Source organism: Nycticebus coucang, chromosome 12, assembly GCF_027406575.1.
Source record: "Nycticebus coucang isolate mNycCou1 chromosome 12, mNycCou1.pri, whole genome shotgun sequence".
Taxonomy (NCBI): Eukaryota; Metazoa; Chordata; class Mammalia; order Primates; family Lorisidae; genus Nycticebus; species Nycticebus coucang.
In genome coordinates this window covers 35,232,364-35,252,741 of record NC_069791.1, presented here as the reverse complement: position 1 = coordinate 35,252,741, position 20,378 = coordinate 35,232,364, and the positions used below count along the sequence as shown (strand labels likewise).

General features: G+C 39.6%; 1 protein-coding gene across 3 annotated transcripts in view; it reads right to left on the bottom strand.

Annotated features, from left to right (window-relative positions):
* Positions 1-7,148: 7,148 nt before the first annotated feature.
* The window catches only part of BCAT1 (branched chain amino acid transaminase 1), a 126,759-nt gene continuing 113,529 nt past the window's right edge, over positions 7,149-20,378 (bottom strand). For all 3 annotated transcript variants that reach the window (XM_053557157.1, XM_053557156.1, XM_053557158.1), the window contains exon 11: positions 7,149-13,855. In XM_053557157.1, coding sequence (XP_053413132.1) covers positions 13,814-13,855 — 42 coding nt within the window. In that variant the 3' untranslated portion in view covers positions 7,149-13,813. The remainder of the gene's footprint in view (positions 13,856-20,378) is intronic.

Genomic DNA, 20,378 nt, shown 5'->3' with positions numbered 1-20,378 from the left:
TAGTTGACATGCTCAAAGTCATGTAGCCAATTAATGGAGCTGGCAGGGGCAGTGGGGAGGGACAGAGAGGCAAATTCATACTCCTTCCCAACTCTAGTCTGGAGTTACATTCAGCATTAGAACGTAGCCTCCTTAAGTTTCCTTTTTGCTTAGTCACTGGTTACACCAAATTTCATTTTTATGACAAAAGGAACCTCAAAATGAAATTTACTGGCAAGTTGGAGAAAGTCTCTTAAATGGCGATTAGGAGCAATAGAGACAACCACTGTGAATGGAAAGCAAAAGACGCTGGAGAAGTCACTGCAGTTGATCACACAGGAGAAGTAATGCCACGTGGTAGAATGAGCTTCTCATCTGGAAGTGTAAAAGGAATGAATGTCCTCAAGAGGACCGAGTTCCCTCTAGTGAGCAGAACTTTACTGAAGCGCTTCAGGCCAGGTGTGTTGGCTCACGCCTATAATCCCAGCACTCCGGGAGGCCAACACGGGTGGATTGCTTGAGTTCAAGAGTTGGAGACCAGCCTGAGCCAGAGGGAGACCGTGTCTCTACTAAAATTAAAAAAACTAGCCAGGCATTGTGGTGGGTGCCATAGTCCCAGCTACTTGGGAGGCTGAAGCAAGAGAATCACTTGAACCCGGGAGTTTGAGGTTGCTGTGAGCTGTGACACTACAGCACTCTACCAAGGGTGACAAAGTGAGACTCTGCGTCAAAAATAAATAAATAAAGTGCCTTGTTCGGGTCCATAGTCTGAAGGGTGAGAGAAGCTGAGAGCTTTGCAAGGCTTAAAAGAACAGGCACAACAGTGAAAAAAGAAAGAGACGGACATAAAGAGGAAAGTTGCAGTGTCACCTAGAAAAGCAAGGAGTATTGGTGGAAAGAGGTGATGTAGGTAGGGAAAATTAGATTTTCATTAGTTTTTGTTGGATATCAAAATGAATTTAGACTTAAGAGGAAAAAAATGTTAACACTTTAGATATTAGAATGCTTTCCTGGAAGGGCCAGTACATTTCTTGCTCTTGTGATAGTTAAAAAGGAAACACTTCTTCACGTCTGTGTTGCTGTAGATGCAGTCCAGCCCCGTGGAAGAATGACTTCTGGTCTGCAATGGAGCTATGATTCTGATAAGAGCTAGGTCCAACCGGCTTGACTCTCAGCACTCCAATTTCAGGTTTTAGGAGACCTACTGTGCTTGTACCTGGAACCAGGTAACTCGCCGGGATCACCGGGACCCACCCAGCACTGCACCTGTGGTACCCCAAGTGCTGCCGGTGAGCAGCCAACCAACTGTCCTTGGCAGAGAACTTAACTTTAAGATAAAAGAAAGCACTTATCTAGGTTAGTATTCCCAGGAACTAAAGAACAGCTGCAACCTGGCTGGGAATCTTGTTTATCTTTTTCATTTTGAATATATGCCCAGAGGCTCTACAAAGGCTCTAAATAGAAAGAATAAATAGTGTGTAGGAATTTAGTAATTAAGAGTCTCCTGTTCTTTCCTGTGTGGTAATTTTGGTAGACCACCATGATACTTCGGTCACGTGACCCTGAGATGGCAAGGCAGTTGCAGGAGAAAATTCAGAAGGAATTAATAAAGTAGGGAAAACATTTCATAATCAAACCTTCTCATGTTGGGTTCTGAGCAAAGCCAAGGCTACCTTGAGTGTGGCAATTGAAAGTCACTTTGACTTCAGAACTGATTTCTTTATTTATAAAATTAATTCTGCTTTTCAAAAATGAATCTTGTTTGTAACCTCACTGTAGTGTCTCAGCCCTTCCCCCACCATTCAATATAATACTGAGGAGTTTTTAGACCAGTGCTTTTGTATTTAAATGTACTGGCCTGTAGTCACAGCTATTGAGGAGGCTGAGGTAGGAGGATCACTTGAATCCAGGAGTTTGAGGCTATAGTGTGCTATGATTGCGCCTGTGAATAGCCACTGCACTCCAGCCTGGACAACACAGTAGACACCGTTTCAAAAAACAAAAATATGCAGATGAATCGTCTCATTAAGATGTAGATTCTGATTCAGTGGCTCTGTGGAGGGCCTGAGATTCTGCATGTCTAAAAAGCACCCCAAGCTCGCTGAGGCTGCTGGTCTGGTATAACAATACTTTGAGTAGCAAAGTTTTAGATAACTTCAAAGCTTGTCTAGCGGGTGCAAATTTTAGGTTGCAATCTCTAAAAACAAAAGGATTTAATTAAATGGAATAAATGATTTTCAGAGCAAAATGGTTGACTCTTGGGGCCAAGGGGGAGCTCTTGCAAGTTGAGGCTTCATGAGTAAGCTTGTAGACAAAGCAGTGCAGACCGGAGTCAGGCAAGCCTGCAGGAGGTAGGATCAGCCAAATCACCGTGTCTAACAGGTTATGGCAAACTCAGGTCCAGTGAAAGACATTTTCAGTCTCTATGAGCAACAGATTGGTTGATGGGGTTCAGCAATAACCATAGGTGAGCAAGAGGTAATGATTTTTTTCAAAAGATGCCATTCTAGATTGCCACTGTTCAATATCTAAAGAGATAACATCCAGGCTTGAGGCTGGTGCCTATTGTAGATAAGAACTACACCAGGGCAAAAATCCAGCCCATCAGGATGGATGGACACGCAGCTTAAGGGTTAGGCAGAAAGCTCTAGCTCAGAGAAATCCACAGGCTCACCCAGAGACACCAGATGCTGGGATTAGGGTTGCAAAGCCAATTTCATGCCCTGAACCTCAGCTGTTAATGCACGATCAGGCCTATCTCCAATCCATTCGTGAATTGAGTGAGTTTGAGCCTGCAAACCAGAAATCTTCAATCCTTGGAGCTCAGTGGTGCTTAGAGAAAAAAAAGATGTAGGGCTGCCAAATACTTGGTGCCTATTAGATGCTTGGCACTAGGCTCAGTGCTTAATGCATACTTATATATGATTAAAGAACTTTGTTCTGGGAAGATAAGAAAATGTGTTCGATGTAATCCTTTCAAGAATTATTAAACTAGTGAGAGAGGCACACGTTGACATAAATAACTACAAGTTCTAATAGTCACCTGGATGACTATGAGGAAATGGAATGAATGTGAATGGAAAGGAAATACAAAAACAAAATTATCTGCAGCCTTCATACACTAGACTAAGAATCCTAGCCATTTAAATCAGCAATCAACAAGAACAACTGTTCCACAATACCAGGAGGAGCTATCAATATTGCTGTAGCTATCAAAGAAAGTTTGCATTAAACTGAGGGGAAATACTCTTGCAGAAAATGTAAACATTCACCTTGTGATTATAATAAAAGCAACCCTCCCATCCCAAATTCTCTTCCTTTCCCTCAAAAAATATGAGCTTACCTTCTCCTTCCATAGAACAACCAAACTGGAGAGGTGCTTACTGTTTTTTCGATTGCCTTGTCCAAACTTATTGCAGAAGCAGACCAAGTTGTTCTCTTTATTCAGGAGTTTATAAAAACCATCTTGCAAAATATAACATTAATACACGTGGAACAAAAGAATGAAAGTCCAAATGACTTCGAAGATGCTTCCTAACTCCAGCCTGGTAGTGGGAGCACCAGTAGGATGGGGTTGAAGAACATTTTACCAACTGCTCGACATACCTTCTATTAGACAACTGAGTCAAAAGAAAATAATACAGGACATGATTTTCTTCCTTGCAAGAGGAAAGCGTAAGTAGGGATAGTCGGGGATCTGTAGAGAAAGAAAACAAATGGGAGCTGTATCTATCTACGGACATATAGATACAAATATGCGTATACGGAGGGTGCCCCCCAAAATGTATGCACTTTTTAGGAAAGAAAAACTGGGAGGGAGGGGGAAGGAGGGGGATTAATGGGATTACACCTGTGGTGCATCTTACAAGGGTATATGTGAATCCTAGTAAATGTGGAATGTAAAGGTCTTAGCAAAACAACTAAGAAAATGCTACAAAAACTATGTTAACTAGTGTGATGAAAATGTGTCAAACAATCTATGAACCAAGTGTATGGTGCCCCACGATCATACTAATGTACACAGCTATGGTTTAATAAAAATAAATAAATATAAAAAAAAAAACATACCAGGCATATAGACAAGCAACAAAAAAAAAAAAAGAAAAACTGTTATCAAAATTGTAATACTCAAGTCACTTGACATGTGCAATGACTACGTACAAGAGATGCGTGACTACACAATACACAAGATGACAAACATTACCGTGTACACAATACACAAGATGACAAACATTACCGTGTACACAATACACAAGATGACAAACATTACCGTGTACACAATACACAAGATGACAAACATTACCGTTTAGAGTGAGTATTATCATTTTAATAGCTTTCTATTGAAACTATTCCTTCCTTAAAATGTGTATACGTTTTCTGGCACCTCTGAGTGCGTATACACATACACAGAGATTGATTTATCATTATTTATTATAAGGAATTCAAATGCCTTGTGATTGTGGAGGCTGACAAGTCCAAAATCTGTAGGGCAAGCCAACGGGTTGGAAGTTCAGGTAAGAGTTGATAATTGCATTCATTCATTCATTCATTTTGAGCCAGAGTGTAATTCTGTTGCCCTAGCTCACAGCAATCTCCCTCAAACTCTAGGGCTCAGGCAATCTTCTTGCCTCAGCTGCCTGAGTAGCTGGGACTACATGTGCTAGCCACAATGCCCAGCTAGTTTTTCTATCTTTAGTAGAGACAAGGTCTTGCTCTTGGCTCAGGCTGGTCTCCAATTCCTGAGCTCAGGTGATCCACATGCCTTGGCCTTCCAAAGTGTACCGGTGTATACAGGTGTGAGCCACCGTGCCCACCCTGATACTGCAGTCTTGAGTCTGAAATCTACAAGCCAAACCAGACAGGTTAGAAATTCAGGCAAAATTTCACTGTTGCAGTTTTAAGGCTGAATTTTCTCTTTGGAAAATCTTTGTTCTTAAGATCTTCAACTCACAGGATGATGCCGCCTACATTATGAAGGGTGATCTGCTTTTCTCAAAGTTAACTAATTTAAATATTAATCACATCTGAAAGATAACTTCACAGCAACATTTAGGCACCAGCCTAGTCAAACTGATGCATGAAATTAGTCATCACAGTTGTATTCACATGACAAGTGGAACTTGTCCCATTTCTAAAACCTACAAATATCTCCCAATTATTTTATTAATCATTGCTTAATCTAGCCCTGGTTTTTACCTAAAGTTTGAGTAGATCACACATTTCTGACTCACCCGGAACAGTTTGGGGAAGATAGATTTTGCTACTTGCCCTGGAGCAAGTATTTGTGCTTTGAGCCTAGAAACTTTCACCACCTTCACTAGGTACAGAATCATCACAGCTTCTTCACAAATAACTTTTTGAGGCATTATCCCCTCCTTGTTTGGGGGTTCATTCATTTAATAAAATCCCATCAGCTCACATTTAACACATGAACTGTTGTAGCAAGTTCTTTATAAATATTCTCGCTAATCCTTACATCCAATGAGATAGGTACTATTATGATCTTCCTTTTTATCACCAATTTAAGAAACTTATTCAAGATCACAAGGTCAGCTGAAGGCTCTTAACTGTTCTTTTAATTATTAGGCCCCCTGCATGTTAAGAAAGCTGTTTTGTGACATCCTGCCATGGCTTAGAAGAAGCCAGAGATTAAAGTATGGACCCACCTTCATTTATTATTATGATGAATGAATCTTTGATGAGAAGAAATGTTTACTAGATTATACAACTTTTTAAAACAAATGCAGTTTTAATAGCCTTTTATATGTGATCAGATCAGCTTTCAAAATTGGTATATTGATTGCATTTGCATTACAAACACATCGCATGAATCTTTCAACTTCTTTTTCATATTATAAAATTTTCAAAAATCCATTTTGGCTTAGTGACAAGGACTGCTGTAGACAATGGCCATGGGTTTTTCTTAACACTATCCCTGTTGTCTACAGATATAGCTAGAGAATAAGCCCAGGGATTACTCTGCAAAGACAGAAGAGCCTGCATCTGGGCCAGGATAGTTTGGTTACAGGAATGCAATCCTGCAAGTTGTCACCATTACACACAAAGTTGGGCACATTTCAGTTAAAAATAAATTATCATAGGGTAAGGCACAGAAGATGCATCACATTATGTGGAAGCAGATTCCTGATTTGAAAAATATGCTGAAGTTCACACTGAATCAGCTTAGCAGGAAAATAACTAGAAAATTTAAAATCCTGCCCCTTTTATTCTTTTATGCTTTTCATTAGCTCGATGTAGAAAAGACACTTTTCTATCCTGAAGGAGACCGCTGTCTCAACTGATAAATCACATAAGCTCCAGTAAATACATGTCATCACCCTCAGGAATGACAGCTCTCTCTTTGTCACGCTTGTGGGAGTTGAGCACTGACACAGTAAGAGAACTTGACTATTAACCTTCGCCTGGACCTTCCAAACTGCACATAACTTCTTGGGAGATCTTGATAAAAAGGCCAATCTTTTCACAGGTTGACAGGGCTGGAGAAGAGGGTCTCTGAATACTCTGACCCTTTGAAGTAAAAATGAGATTTTCCTCTGCTTGCAATCATGTGGACCAAATATAAAAAAAAAGAATGCAAAATGTGACCCTCAGATAGATCGCCTCTTGGCTTTATTCTCTCCTGGTGCTTTTAAGGGCAGTTTATTTATACAAGGCCTGGTTTGGCTAAAAGCAGCCCATCATTGATGTTCTCTAAGTTTTGACTGATGCCTTTTATTTTATAAAGTTCCTTTTATTTGAAAGCTTGTGAACCACATACACGGGTGTGTGGTTGTATCAGTGAGTCCAATCCATTATGACAGTGGATAAGAAGAGGTTATGTATTCACGTCATTCTTTACAAAATTCAAAAAGACAAGGCCAAATTTTACTAAAGATAAATTCGTAACCAGTGGAAAGGACAATTTTTAAATGCTCATTTTATTCCTTAATCAAATGCTTGAAAATAAACCCCATTTAGATGCTACCCAGGGTTTATGGTTTAGTCTTTGAAGCGTGCTCAATTCTTTGTCAATGTCAGTTTGGCTTAGAAATTACTACACTCCACTTACACCCCTGACCAGACACCTTGGGACACCGTAAAATACTCATTAAGTGTTGTTATTTCAAGCATCCAACAATACAGATTTCACAAAACCACACAAACAGGATTCTTTTCAGTTGTTTTATTGATGACAGAAACTGTGGATAATTACAGATTTGATAAGGAACCTGAAAATAATAAAGACTGTGTCTATTGCCAGCAAAATACAATTATTCCAGGTCCTTCTCACATACAAACATAATAGTTTTTCATACCAGATGGCTCTTATGCGACAAAGCCAGTAGAATGTTTCATTGTGCTTCTACAAAACCTTCAAAGAATGAGGTAGTTTCCTTTTCCTACTGTAGTTTCCACATTTCTGCTATGATACTTCTAGTGAGCTAAAATCTTTTTAACATAACCTTTAAATAATCTTTCATGAAAGCAAAGTTTCATTTGCAAATTAAGTCACTGCACAACTAGAGACATTTGAGATTTGGAAAGGCCAGAGTGATCGTACAACAGTAACTGCTATCAGATTCAGGTATGAGAGAATAGGTTCCGAAAATTTCACCGGTAAATTTATCAGGTCCTTCCCATAGGCTCTAATTGAAAAACCACTTCCCCAAAATATTTTCCATCAGCCACCATATCAAGGAGGCCCAAATTCTTAGAAACAAGAAACAGTGAGTCAGGCTCCAGCTCTTAAGTGTTAGCTAACTGGGTGTGTAATGTGGGATCATTCATTTTTAAGTCACCAGGAAAACATCTGCAGAATTTATAGATGCCTAACAGATTAGTGAGCTTCCTGTTAAGACCTGATTCCTAACCTACAGATAGCCAGACTCTTGAGAGAATTCCTATACTCTTCAAAAACTTATCAGTAAAGTACAAACTGAGACAGATATTTGCATTTCTTTCTTAACCCTGAGAATGATTGTAATAGTCACGTGAAACCTGCAACTATGCTGTCGCACATTTTGGTTAAAACCTAATACTCCACCAACTTCCAAATCAAGCCTCTGCAAGGACTGGGGGATGGTGGCAAATAGTACTGCTAAGGAAAAAAGTCACAATCTACTCCTTGTCACTCATTCTTTTATTTGGCCTCAAGGAGCTTCCTAAGTCTTAGAATAAAATGCCATTTCTGTTGAAGAAATGGCACAACAGATCTCACTGACCAAGCAACTGCACATATAACATAAAGTCTCATCCAAATCGGTAGCAATCTAAAATGTTTTCCATGTGACGCAAGCCTTCGATTAGAACCTCAACCCTGTGGCCTAATTCTAATAAAATGATGAATGGCTTGTTTATTTAATCACTTTCTAAGGGCACTATTTGTATTCGGCACCTACATTGAAAGCTGAAAATCCCAGTGCCTGGCGGTTAAGAAAAAATCTCCTTTGGACAACACAGAAGTTTAATTTTTCTCCCCTCTATCATTTCTTTCTTTTTCTACCTCCGCTTGCTCTTCCTTTGCTATTTTTTCATTTTCTTTCATTTCTTTACATTTTTCTCCATAATTCAATCGTGAGCAGTAAGAGATCTACCCACTGTGACAGTCAATGTGTAGAGAAATGTCAGTGAAACTATTTTAATTCATTCCTACACCACAGCTTACAACAATTCTTACCACCCCCAAAGTGGATCACATACACTGGACATTGTGAAACTCAAGTTCTAGGTCTTGGTAAGTTCTGAGTTTATTGTGGTATGAAAAATACACTTTCTACCTGAATAAGATGACTTAAAACTTCAATACTTGTATTGAGTGTAATTTAAAGAGCACTTCAAAGGCCAAGACTGAACTCCATACCTTCATCATTTATTAAAGCACTAAGTTTACATATACGTGACCCCAGGGAATAATTTACCCACAAATATAAAACTCTGTTGATAAGTTTCATCATCAACCTTCCCAAATTAAATATCTGACAAGTCTTTTATTATGGTATCCTGAAGATGAAAAATAAATCACTACCTTTCTTTGCATTTTTAAGAAGGCTTTTTGGCAATGGCAAAAATTAATGTCCTCATAATATTTTTAAATGGCCTTTCTTATTTAAAACCTGAAACTATGAAAACATCATGGTTATATGATTTTTGAGTAGCTGGATCTATATCACCTTTCAAGTGAGCAGTTTAAACAGTGTGAATCTTCTATGAGTCATCTAAAGCCATGAGGAAATTTTGCTGAAGATTACAATAATACTTTTCGGGGGGGGGGCTTGGTGTGTGCCACACCTTTTGGGGGCAAGACACAATTGCAAGAGGGACTTTGCCTAACAAATGCAATCAGTGTAACCTGATTTATTGTACCCTCAATGAATCCCCAACAATAAAACAAAAAAGAATAAAAAATAAAATAAACAGTGTGAATCATAATATATTTTCTAGAAAAATTCACTCCGGGATCATTTATTTCAATGTAATCTGGCTTTGAACTTGAGAAAATCAGCGAGGACTCTGTAATCTCTGGTGTTAGTTTTACATCAAAAGATAGGCAGTCAACAAACACACGGAGTTGGTGGTAAACCAGAAGGCAGTGATCCCCACCACACAGGCAGGAGCTGAACAACCCTGAGTGCTAACTCTCCTAAGTTTTGCACTGGGGGAAAGAAAGGAATTAAAGAAGGATAAATTTCCTTTAAAAACGAAATGATCATATGTACCCTCATATTAATGTAAATTTTAAAGGAAAAAAAATAAAAATGAGATGAAATGTTCATGTGATTTCTTGACAACAGAAGTTTGCTCTGGCTTTCCCCTCTTCATTTTCTAACAGACTGCTATTGTGGCTACAATCAGTTCAGGAAATAGACAATGAACCCCCATGAGGGTAATGTCTACATGCCATTTGCTTTCTAAAACAAATTTCCTATTGCTGTTTGGACTAAACGCACCTTTGTAGATGCTCAGTCAACATCTATCAAGTTAACTACTAATATAACCCCCCTCTGTCAATAGGAGATGCTTACTGAAAGGGTGGCACCCTTTGCTTCCTTTGGGGGAGGATATCTGAAAAACAGCAGCACAAATTCTTCTCATGGTAACACAAAGAGACAGCTGACATAAAATGCCCAATAAAAGTACTTGCTAGCATTACTACTTTTACCTAAAGTTTTTGCATATCGATGTAAGACAAAATCCACATTGCAAGTAAGAATAATCTCCAATCATATTTAAAATCAGGACATGAAATAAGGGGTTTCTCTAACCCTTAGTGATGAATATGTATTGCTCTAAATGTTCTAGAAAACTATCGATCATTGAAAGTGAATATTGCTTTCTGCTCAAAATAAATTCTTTCCAATCATAAGGATAAATAAGAAAATACAACTGAAAAAAAAAATGAAACAGAATATAGCATTTGAGCACCGCGGGGGACTGAGGAAAAGTAAGTGTAAGTTAGTTTTTTACTTTGACAGCTGTTTTCATAGCACAATTACCCAAAAGCAGAACTGAAACTGAAGCTTAACAATGTACTCCTAAAATCCTTTTGACTGCTAAAATACACTCACTAATACCTTCAAGTGCCCGAGGTGCCTGGAGTTGAGGCAAGCAAGACTATACATCGAGGTACAATTTTATGGAGCAACAAAACTAACAGAATGTGTGATGCACGCCTCCATCTGCAGGACTGCTGCCATCATGGATCAGCGTAGAGTTGACGCTATTCTGGGCTTTCTTACTGCTGCTTACCTCTGATCTTTTTTGCTTCTCCTCTTACAGAAATCTTTTGAAAAAATAGAGGATACTGTTTACTGAGTAGGAAAAAAAAAAACAAACTTGATTCCCTAACAAGGTTTTTCAGTCACTTCTTTCCCTTTTGTTTTTCCTTTGTGTGCCTGGGAGCAAAGGCTAAAGCAGGTGTTCTGAATGTATTCATCCTTGAACTAGAAAACATGGTCCCTGAAACTGACTCGTCTCTTGGTAGGAGTTGCATCCTTAATAAATGACTGTAACAAAGAAAAGTCCTAATAGCAAATCTCTTTTAGGCAATGCTCAGGTTTTGTTTGTATCTTAACACTTCATTTTAAAATCTTGGTCTCTACTGATGGTGCTTTGGAAACAAGCTGACAAACTTGGTCTGAAATGTAAAAACTGAAAATGTGGATGAGAACGACCAGAATAAGTTCATCATTATCATTTTAAGTGCCACCAGTTCTGTTTATATTCATGCACATGTGAATTGCTGAATCTCATTTGATCAACCCAATTAAACACTAAATAATTGCAGCCAATTATGCAAATATCAGCAACAATATTAATTTGTTGATCTTTTTGAGCAGATTAGCTTCACATGTTCTTAATGCTACACTATCTTATGCCTTAAATGATCAATTAGCGTGAGGATAACTAAGTCCTGAAGAAAGGATAATTGCCTGGTTATAATGTGGCACTCTTGCTGTATTAATCCATTGCAATTAAACAAACAGAGAACAAGGAAACAAGATGTGCAGATGTTCCTTTTAAATCTATTTAACAAGACAGTGTCAAGGTCAATTTCCTGTCTTATTACTTAAGTGAGAATGGCAGACTGTGTTCTCTGTATTAGGAGACCTCCAGTTTTAAAAAAAATGTATACCCTTAGCTGTCACCGGGTCTGGTAGAAAGGGCTTAAAATGCTCTTAAAATTTTATAATAGAAACCATACAATATGATGTTTTCCAACTTTCACAATGGACATGTCTTGCCACACTAAATTTAGAGATGGGCAGTATAAAATATATTATGGCAAATAAATAATTTCTATTTCATAGGAATCAAAGTCTAGTTATATTATGTGCTACCTGACAACTAAAATTACCCACAAGTTTTTTCTAGACTACGATATTAAGGATGAGGTCAGGCTGGGTGCGGTGGCTCACGCCTATAATCCTGGCACTCTGGGAGGCCCAGGTGGGGAGATCACCTGAGCTCAGGAGTGCGAGACCAGCCTGAGCCAGAGCGAGACCCCATCTGTACTAAACATAAGAAAACTAGCAGAGCAGGGTGGCACACGCCTATAGTCCTGGCTACTTGAGATGCTGAGGCAAGAGAACTGCTCAAACCCAAGAGTCTGAGGTTGCTGTGAGTTATGGTGACACTCTGCCCAGAGTGACAGAATGAGGCTCTGTCTAAAAAAAAAAAAAAAGGATGAAGTCAAAGAATTTAGGCAAGGCAAAAGTATATCCTTAGAATACTACTTGGTGAATGTGTAGAGGAGAAAGTCAAAAGCTCCTAGGACTTAGAAAGAACACTCTCCCAAAATTTTAGATCACCAATTAAAAGCCCCCTAAAAGATATTTTTTTACCCTTCCTTTTCATCGCATACTTTTCTAATTTTCACTTTGCTATTTCTGTCTATAAAAGATCCTATGGCTGAAAGTTTTGAAAAAGAATCAAAGCCCATTTGCTATGTGTTGCTAAATGCCTTGAGGAAATTTTTCCAATGCATCAAACTTTTAGAAATGTTCTGTTCACCATTGCTTTGAAAAGAGAATAAAATATGATCAGCAAGATGAAAGTTATTAGAACCAAGGCAAACCAAAATACAATGTCCGAGAGCTGACCTTCTAAGGCTAAATGTTTTCTATCAAGATTTGACTTTCCCCCAGATAAACCAAGAAGAATACCATTGTAACTCATATCTCTCAAATGAGGAAAATATCACCTTTAACTGCTTTCCATTCAACAGAAAAGGGCACGTACAAAAAAAGTAAAGAACCAGAGCATATATCCTCTTTGCTTTTTTATCCCTCCCCCTAAAAAAGATGATTTATTTTGCATCTAACCCATAACATACAACATCGGTCATTTCCATTTGGTTGTGATGACATCATGACCTCTCTGTAGAGCTTTATCTTCACTTCCAAGACAGCCTTCAGTAAGAAATGATTTCTCCAAATAACTATGCCTATAGTATCTCTAATTACTTAGTAGCCCATGGAAAATAAAGACCCGTATGAGGTAAACATACACTATATCAGAATCAATCATAAGTTCAAAGAAAGAGGTTTCTTACTGTAGAAACAAAGGAAGTGCCCTTCTATAGAAGCTGAACGTGCATCATTCATTATACAAAACACTTACTGAACACCTACTATGTGCCTGGCCTTGGGGGTCTATAAGATCTATAAGGCACAAGACCCTCAGTCTTGTAGCAGCCTGACTAACAGCATCACGATATCGTGTGAAAGGGCAACTGGTAGAAATGTGCTCAGGTGTCACTGATGCCCCAGGTGAGCTCGAAGTAGAACGTGTGACATCAGCAAGAGGGGAGATATTCATCTTAGGATGGACCTGGGAGGCCTGTGAAACACTGTAATGGGAGGAAATCCAGTTTTTCAGAGTCTTTAAAAAACAACAACAACCAAACTTGTTTCCCCTTGTCGTGGGAAACATTACTTGTGAAATTTACTCAAATCAGCTTTCAAGCACACACACACAATCACTTTTGGTTGAGTAGCAGACCATAACTTTTACCAAAGAATAAACAAACACTTTAACGTGGGAGTGAAGTCTAGGGGAGGCACTGAATCCCAGAGGAAAATTCCATGTTCTACGGCTTACGAGAACATTTGCCTGGGAAGGGTGATGGGAAGCGGCTACTTCTGAGTTTTCAAACACTATTCGATGATTGCACGTCATCTTCTCTGGCAGGAGGAAAACAATCACGCTTGCAACACACTAATAACACAAACTACACTGTGCACAGCTTCTAACAGGCAGCCTAAAAATATCTACCACAAATTCAAAAGCAAGAATCCACCCCAACAGCAGACAGTCAGAGTCCTGTATGTTTCATTCAGGATAATACGATTGTCCAGTCACTTTCTTCTCTTCCATACTAAAACAAAAGCAAGAAAACAGGTTTCAGTGTAAAAGCGAACAATGCAGGAACAGCTTATAAACAAACTTAATAATACCACCAAGGTTATATAAAAGGTTTTTGTTTGGGACATTAAAAAAAATACCTGAAAAGGATCATGGATTTTATGAGGATGGCTGAGCTCAAGTTCATAGCAGGCGTAGGGCCTCTTGGGTACATGCTTTTGCGTTATCATTTCTCTGTTTTGCTTCTGTTCTCCAAATGAAGTGACTGAGTTAAATTGTTATTGTTACTTTTACTCTAAAGAAGTGATGCTCACAGTGTATTCCCAGACCACTGGTATTGGCATCGCCTGGTAACAAACTAGAAATGGACGTTCTCAGGCCCCACCTCAGACTGAATGGGAGACTCTGGGGATGGGTCTCTGCGTTTCAGCAAGCAGTTCAAGTGATGCTGAGGTGCAATAACGAGCATTTTACACCGTAATCCTAACACTGGGAAGGCGAGACAGGTAGATTGCTTGAGCTCAGGAGGTCAAGACCAGCCTGCGCAAGAGCAAGACCACATCTGCAATAAATAAATAAATAATAGCCAGGCCTTGTGGTGAGAGCCTGTAGTCCCAGCTACTCAGGAGGCGGAGGCCACAGGATTGTTCAAGCCCAAGAGTTTGAGGTTGCGATGAGCTATGACACCATGGCACTCTACCAAGGGTGACAAAATGAGATTCTGTCTCAAAAAAAAGGTGGGGTGGTGCCTGTGGCTCAGTGAGTAGGGCACCAGCCCCATATACCGAGGGTGGTGGGTTCAAACCCAGCCTGGGCCAAACGGCAACCAAAAAATAGCCGGGGTTGTGCCGGGTGCCTGTAGTCCCAGCTGCTCAGGAGGCTGAGGCAGGAGAAACGCGAAAGCCCAAGAGCTGGAGGTTGCTGTGAGTCCTGTGACGTCACGGCACCCTACCGAGGGCGGTAAAGTGAGACTCTGTCTCTAAAAAAAAAAAAAAAAAAATGCACCATAGGTGACGGTACATCTTACCAGGGTACAAGTGAAACTTACTAAATGTAGACTATAAATGTCTTAGCACAATAACTAAGAAAATGCCAGGAAGGCTATGTTAACCAGTGTGATGAAAATGTGTCAAACGGTCTATAAAACCAGTGTATGGTGCCCCATGATCACATTAATGTACACAGCTATGATTTAATAATAAAAAAAAAGAAAAAAATTAAAAAAACAGCATTTTATGTTCATGAACAAAATAGTAAATTGACAAGCCCCGTGGATCTTAAAAGAGACTGTTCTCTAAATCAAAGTTGTCTGTGCTAGGTAAGCATCCCAATTTTTCTCATTCCTTCAAAGGTTATGAAACTGGATCATAACCAGAATGTGATTATTTATATTAACAAATAATTTGCTTTAAAAGCAAACTTGTATTTTAATATTTAAAATGGAATCAAAAGAAACAAAGATATTTTATACAGAAACTTAACTCTGTATTTATCAATTCAATCGGTAAGTCAATCTTTTTTTTTTTTTGAGACTGTCTCACTAAGTAGACTGTCTACCCTAGATGGAGTGCTGTGGCATCATTGTAACTTATAGCAACCTCAGACTCCTGGGCTCAAGTGATCCTTCTATTTCAGCCTCTCAAGCAGCTGAGCAATACAGGCATCTACAAGGCCCAGCTAATTTTTCTATTTTCTGTAGAGATGAGGGTCTCACTCTTGCTCAGGCTGGTCTCGAACTCCTGAACTCAAGTGATCCTTGAGGTCGCCGTTTGCAAATGCAAGAGCCCAGATACCAGCCCAGGTTCCTCTCACATTCAATTCCACCTTTTTGACTCTGGACTGCCCTCCACCTGTTCACAGAGCCATGTGTGCAGAGACTGACTTGTATCAGACCTCCCCAACCTAGTTTATTGAACCATTAAATTTGTCACCCTGTGTTTATCAGAATCAGACTACGTCCATTTTCGCCAAGACCTGGCTTTCTTTTAGCCCTGATATAACTTTAGTTTGAATTAATACGAAACATTAGAATTTCAATTTGAAAGAACTTTTGTGACCATCTAAGATGCAGGGATGACCCAAATAAGGAGGGCTCTGGATTCTAGTTCTTTACTTCAGAATAATCCCACTTTTACTCATTTCATATCCTGGGATGCCAGGAAAGATTTCTTTTGAAGAAAGTCCTGCTAAAAAAAAATCAAGTATGAAGAGCAACAAATTTTAATCCAAGCTTCTCGTTTACACATAAAGTTAGTAAGGCTCTCGTTTTACATGAGGTTAGGGAGGCTCTTCATCACAAGGTGTTTCTCCTGCCTCTGATGTTCATTTCTTGTATATGTCACACTGTACGTGTGCTGAGAGGAGAGTCTAAATGGTAAAAATGCTCAGAGCCAGGAATGGGTCTATCTACCACCTGGTGCTTTGCAAGAAAGGGATAATGATGGAAGCCCAGTGGCTGTCAAGAGACTTGCTTAATCCACACCAGAAAGAGTTGCCTATGGAGTGTAGCCTTTTGCTGCCAACTCGGTTGCACCACGATGAACGCCGGATGTAACATCTTCAAATTCTACCTGCTTTATATGTGTATCAATATGACTTACAGTACAAACCAAACATGTATTTTATTTCCCTTACTTGGATTCCCATTAATATATCAGATACTTTGGCCATTAATAACAACTGAGTGTTAGTATATTGACATTTTAGCAGATCAACAGAATTGTGATTCATGACTACTACCACTTCATCTTGAATGTCAGCGGATAAAGTAAATTTGCTTTCAATTAGTTGTTTTACTTTTATAAATGATGGAACATCAATTTTGGTTACAGTGACAGTCATAGGCCATATATCATCACCCTACAAACCTACATACTGTGTCTTACGTTTTACCCCCTCCATGTGTAATTTATGCTTTTATGTAAAATCATAGCCTTCTGAAATGTACCCAAGAAATGTGATGTTACAAGTAATTCATAACATCTAGACCTGTGCATTTCATGGAGCAATCAATTTTTTCATTTGGCTGGTGGATAATTCAATTTCATTTTTCCAGGGAAACTAATTCTAACTAGAGATGGCAGATTTTAGCAGAGATAGAAATTATATTCTTTCTTCAGGAGTAGGTGTCCAGGCTCGGCACCCATAGCTCAGCGGTTAGGGCACCAAACATATACATCGAGGCTGGTAGGTTCAAACCTAGACCAGGCCTGTTGAACAATAATGACAATTACAACAAAAAAAATAGCTAGGAGTTGTGGTGGGTGCCTGTAGTCCCAGCTACTTGGGAGGCTGAGGCAAGAGAATTGCTTAAGCCCAAGAGTTGGAAGTTGCTGTGCACTGTGACACCACAGCACTCTACTGAGATCGACATAGTGAAACTCTGTCTCAAAAAAAAAAAAAGGGCAGCACCTGTGGCTCAAAGGAGTAGGGCACTGGCCCCATAAGCTGGAGGCAGCGGGTTCAAACCCAGCCCCGGCCAGAAACTGCAAAAAAAAAAAAAAAAAAAAAAAAAAGAATAGGTGTCCATAGAAGGAGGGCAAAGAGAAAATGTGATGTGTCTGCATGGGCTGGATGTCATTATATGTACTACTGTCAGTGTCATTACGGAGTGACAGCAGCAGACCCACAGGGACAACACCTATTAGGCCCTCCATAAGTCATACTTACTCTGCCTTGTTCACTGGAATCAGAGATGGTGCTAAAGCAACGTGACAAATCACGTGGAGGCTGAGCAATGGTGTTTTAGAGCCCACGTGAAAGACTATCAGTATGATGTGCAGGATTTTAATCTTTTGCAAATTCCACTTAGAACACTAAACCAAAACACAACTCATGACCAGTTCATTACTTCACATTCGGGGTACATATGGCAAACAATTTCATGTGGTTTTGCTAAATGCCTTTTACATTCAGCAGAAAATTCTCAGCAAAACAGAAGGATAACCCGTGAGTCGTGTACCCGCTTTCTACAACTCCAATAAAAATACAGTCAGTGCCGCCCCCTGGGTGGCAATTTGTCAATCTTGTTCTAAACACCATTTAAAGGCCATGCAGAGCTTTGTAATCCTGTGCTGGAAACAAAAGGGGCTGGCAAGCTAATCAAAGGACTGAGTCACACCAGGGCAATCTAGAGACAAAGTCTGTATGTGGACAGAGGACAGCTCAGGACACAGGGAGGGAAGGGGGGGGGGACTTTGGACTTTTAATTTTGATACAACTAAAAGTCATCTTGCTGCTCCACCGAAAATAAGAAAAAAATGCAGCAATCACTGATGGTCCTTCATGTTTACAAAGCTGTAGCCACTAATATAAAAGCAGACTTTTTAATCCTACCTGGTGACCCAGGAATAATGCAGATAACTGCTCCTGTTTCATTCAGGCTTTTCTTTTCTGACACTGCTTACCCTGCCTACTCCTGAGTCTTTGCAATCACTACTTCCCACTTCAGTGAAGCTAAATAGCAATAATGCTAGTTACTCACACAGGCTCCCCTGATACCGAAGACCCAGGCTCTAGCTTTTATCTGATGCAGACAACGGTCTCAATGCATATCTCATTTGGAAAAAAAAGATTTAAATCAGGTTTTCTGAAAAATAACTTGACATCACGCAAGACCTCCTATCTCTTCTCAGAATGTGTTGATATACAACAGCAATACTTTTTTTAATCTGTAGTATTTGCCTGGTCGTTCCTTTGCATTCCTTTACTCATTCAAGAAACACACAACTGCATATGTACCATGGCTTAGGCCCTGCGCAGAACACTGGGGGCATAAAAAGAGAATAAACAATTCTGACATCCAAACAGTCCTCAGGGGAAGACTAGTGTGTGACTAATTACAGTGTAAGTTAGTGGCCTTCTGGGATAATCCCTGGCACTAGGAAACCAGAGGAAGAAGCTGTATTTAAGTAGATGAATGTGTATTTGGACCAGAGGAGAGGGTTATTTCAGGAGAAATTTAAAAGGATCCTAAAGGATCTGAGCCATAAAAGATAACCAAGGCCTTCCCAGGTGAGCAAACTGTGGAAGGAGGGCAGAGACAAGAGGCCTTGGACAACAGAACAGCCTGGGAGGGGAGAGAGGACCTCAGATGGTGGGAGCAAGGTGCGTATGAAGGTAATGGGAACAGTAGAAGAGTAACAGGAAACAGAAAAAAAAAACACAGACAACACTTCACCAAGTTCAAGTGTGGTTAAATATAAACACAGATGTGGTCTGCTTTGTTGCTTAAAAAAAGAAAGAAGAAACTTTTGTTTGAAATGTTTCCCTACCAGGAGGTATTTAGACGCAATCTAAGACCCAGAGGGAGCTATGTGGATAATTAGCTAAATAGGAAGCACACTCAGCCTCAGAGATGGTTACTCACACACAGAAGTTAGAAGGAAAGTCAAGTCTGTGGTTAAGCAGGAATTCTCCCCCGGGGCCATACTGGCAAGAATCTTGATGGGTTTTCTGGTGGTGGCTGCTCCTCTCTTAATTTACCAGAAACATTTGGTAGGAAACATCCAGTTTCCATGTAACACCAAAGGAAATCCAATGTACAACATGATGCAATTCTATGCTTTTCTTCCTCAATAATGACTGTTCATTATTTTTCTTGGAAAGAAACAGACAGACAACCTCTTAGCTTGGCAGACAGCACCCATTTGCCATTGTGTAAGAGAATGATTTTGAGACTTCAGGTTCCAAGTTCGTAGGCACAAAGTAATTGAGATGTGCTCTGAAAACTGGGAATAGATGGTCTTTGTTACTTAACAATTCGTATCTGATTTGGGGCTTCTGGTCTGCGGTTCAGCACGGCCATTATTTCCTCACACGTCCTGTAATTACATTCCTTTGTTGATCCAGTATGGAGTTCTGAATACATCATTAGTTTTGCAGTGGTAACTACCATTATCCTTTACTATCTGGTACAGTAAAGTAAGCCAGGTTTACTAAGTGGTACAGATAATAAATGAAGTCACAGGGAAAAGCTGTATTTTTTCCTCATACTCTGTTTCACATGTACTTTCCTTTCTCGGCTTCTCCACAGGGTCTCGCAGTTACACTGAATATTTGCTTGGTCCTTCTATATCAGTGTGCTTCACCTTGATAATTTTGTTCCCCTTTTCACTATTAATCACCAGCACAGTGAATAGCCAGCCCGTACTGTTTGCACACAATACAAACATGTGTTGAATGAATTGATCAAAACCATTTATTTTAGTCACTTTATCTTGGCTTTCACACTCTTACTTTTAAAAACGTTCTTTCTGAGAACATCTTATTCAGACTTTCTAATACACGCATTTTGTCATCATCATCTCAATTTTGATGAGTTGTATTTCTTCTTTTGCCTCCTGGTGTGGTCCCTTCCACAGCCAATGTTTCACGATCATGTCTATTGAACCCCCCCACTCAGATCTTTCTACTCCCGATTTTATAGAGCTGGATTTTCCTCTCAGCCTGGTGACCTTTTCCTTTTCTGTTAATTCTTTACAACCAAATCAGTTTCACTTCTCTCTTGGAGGTAACTCTGAAATCTCATTTTGTGC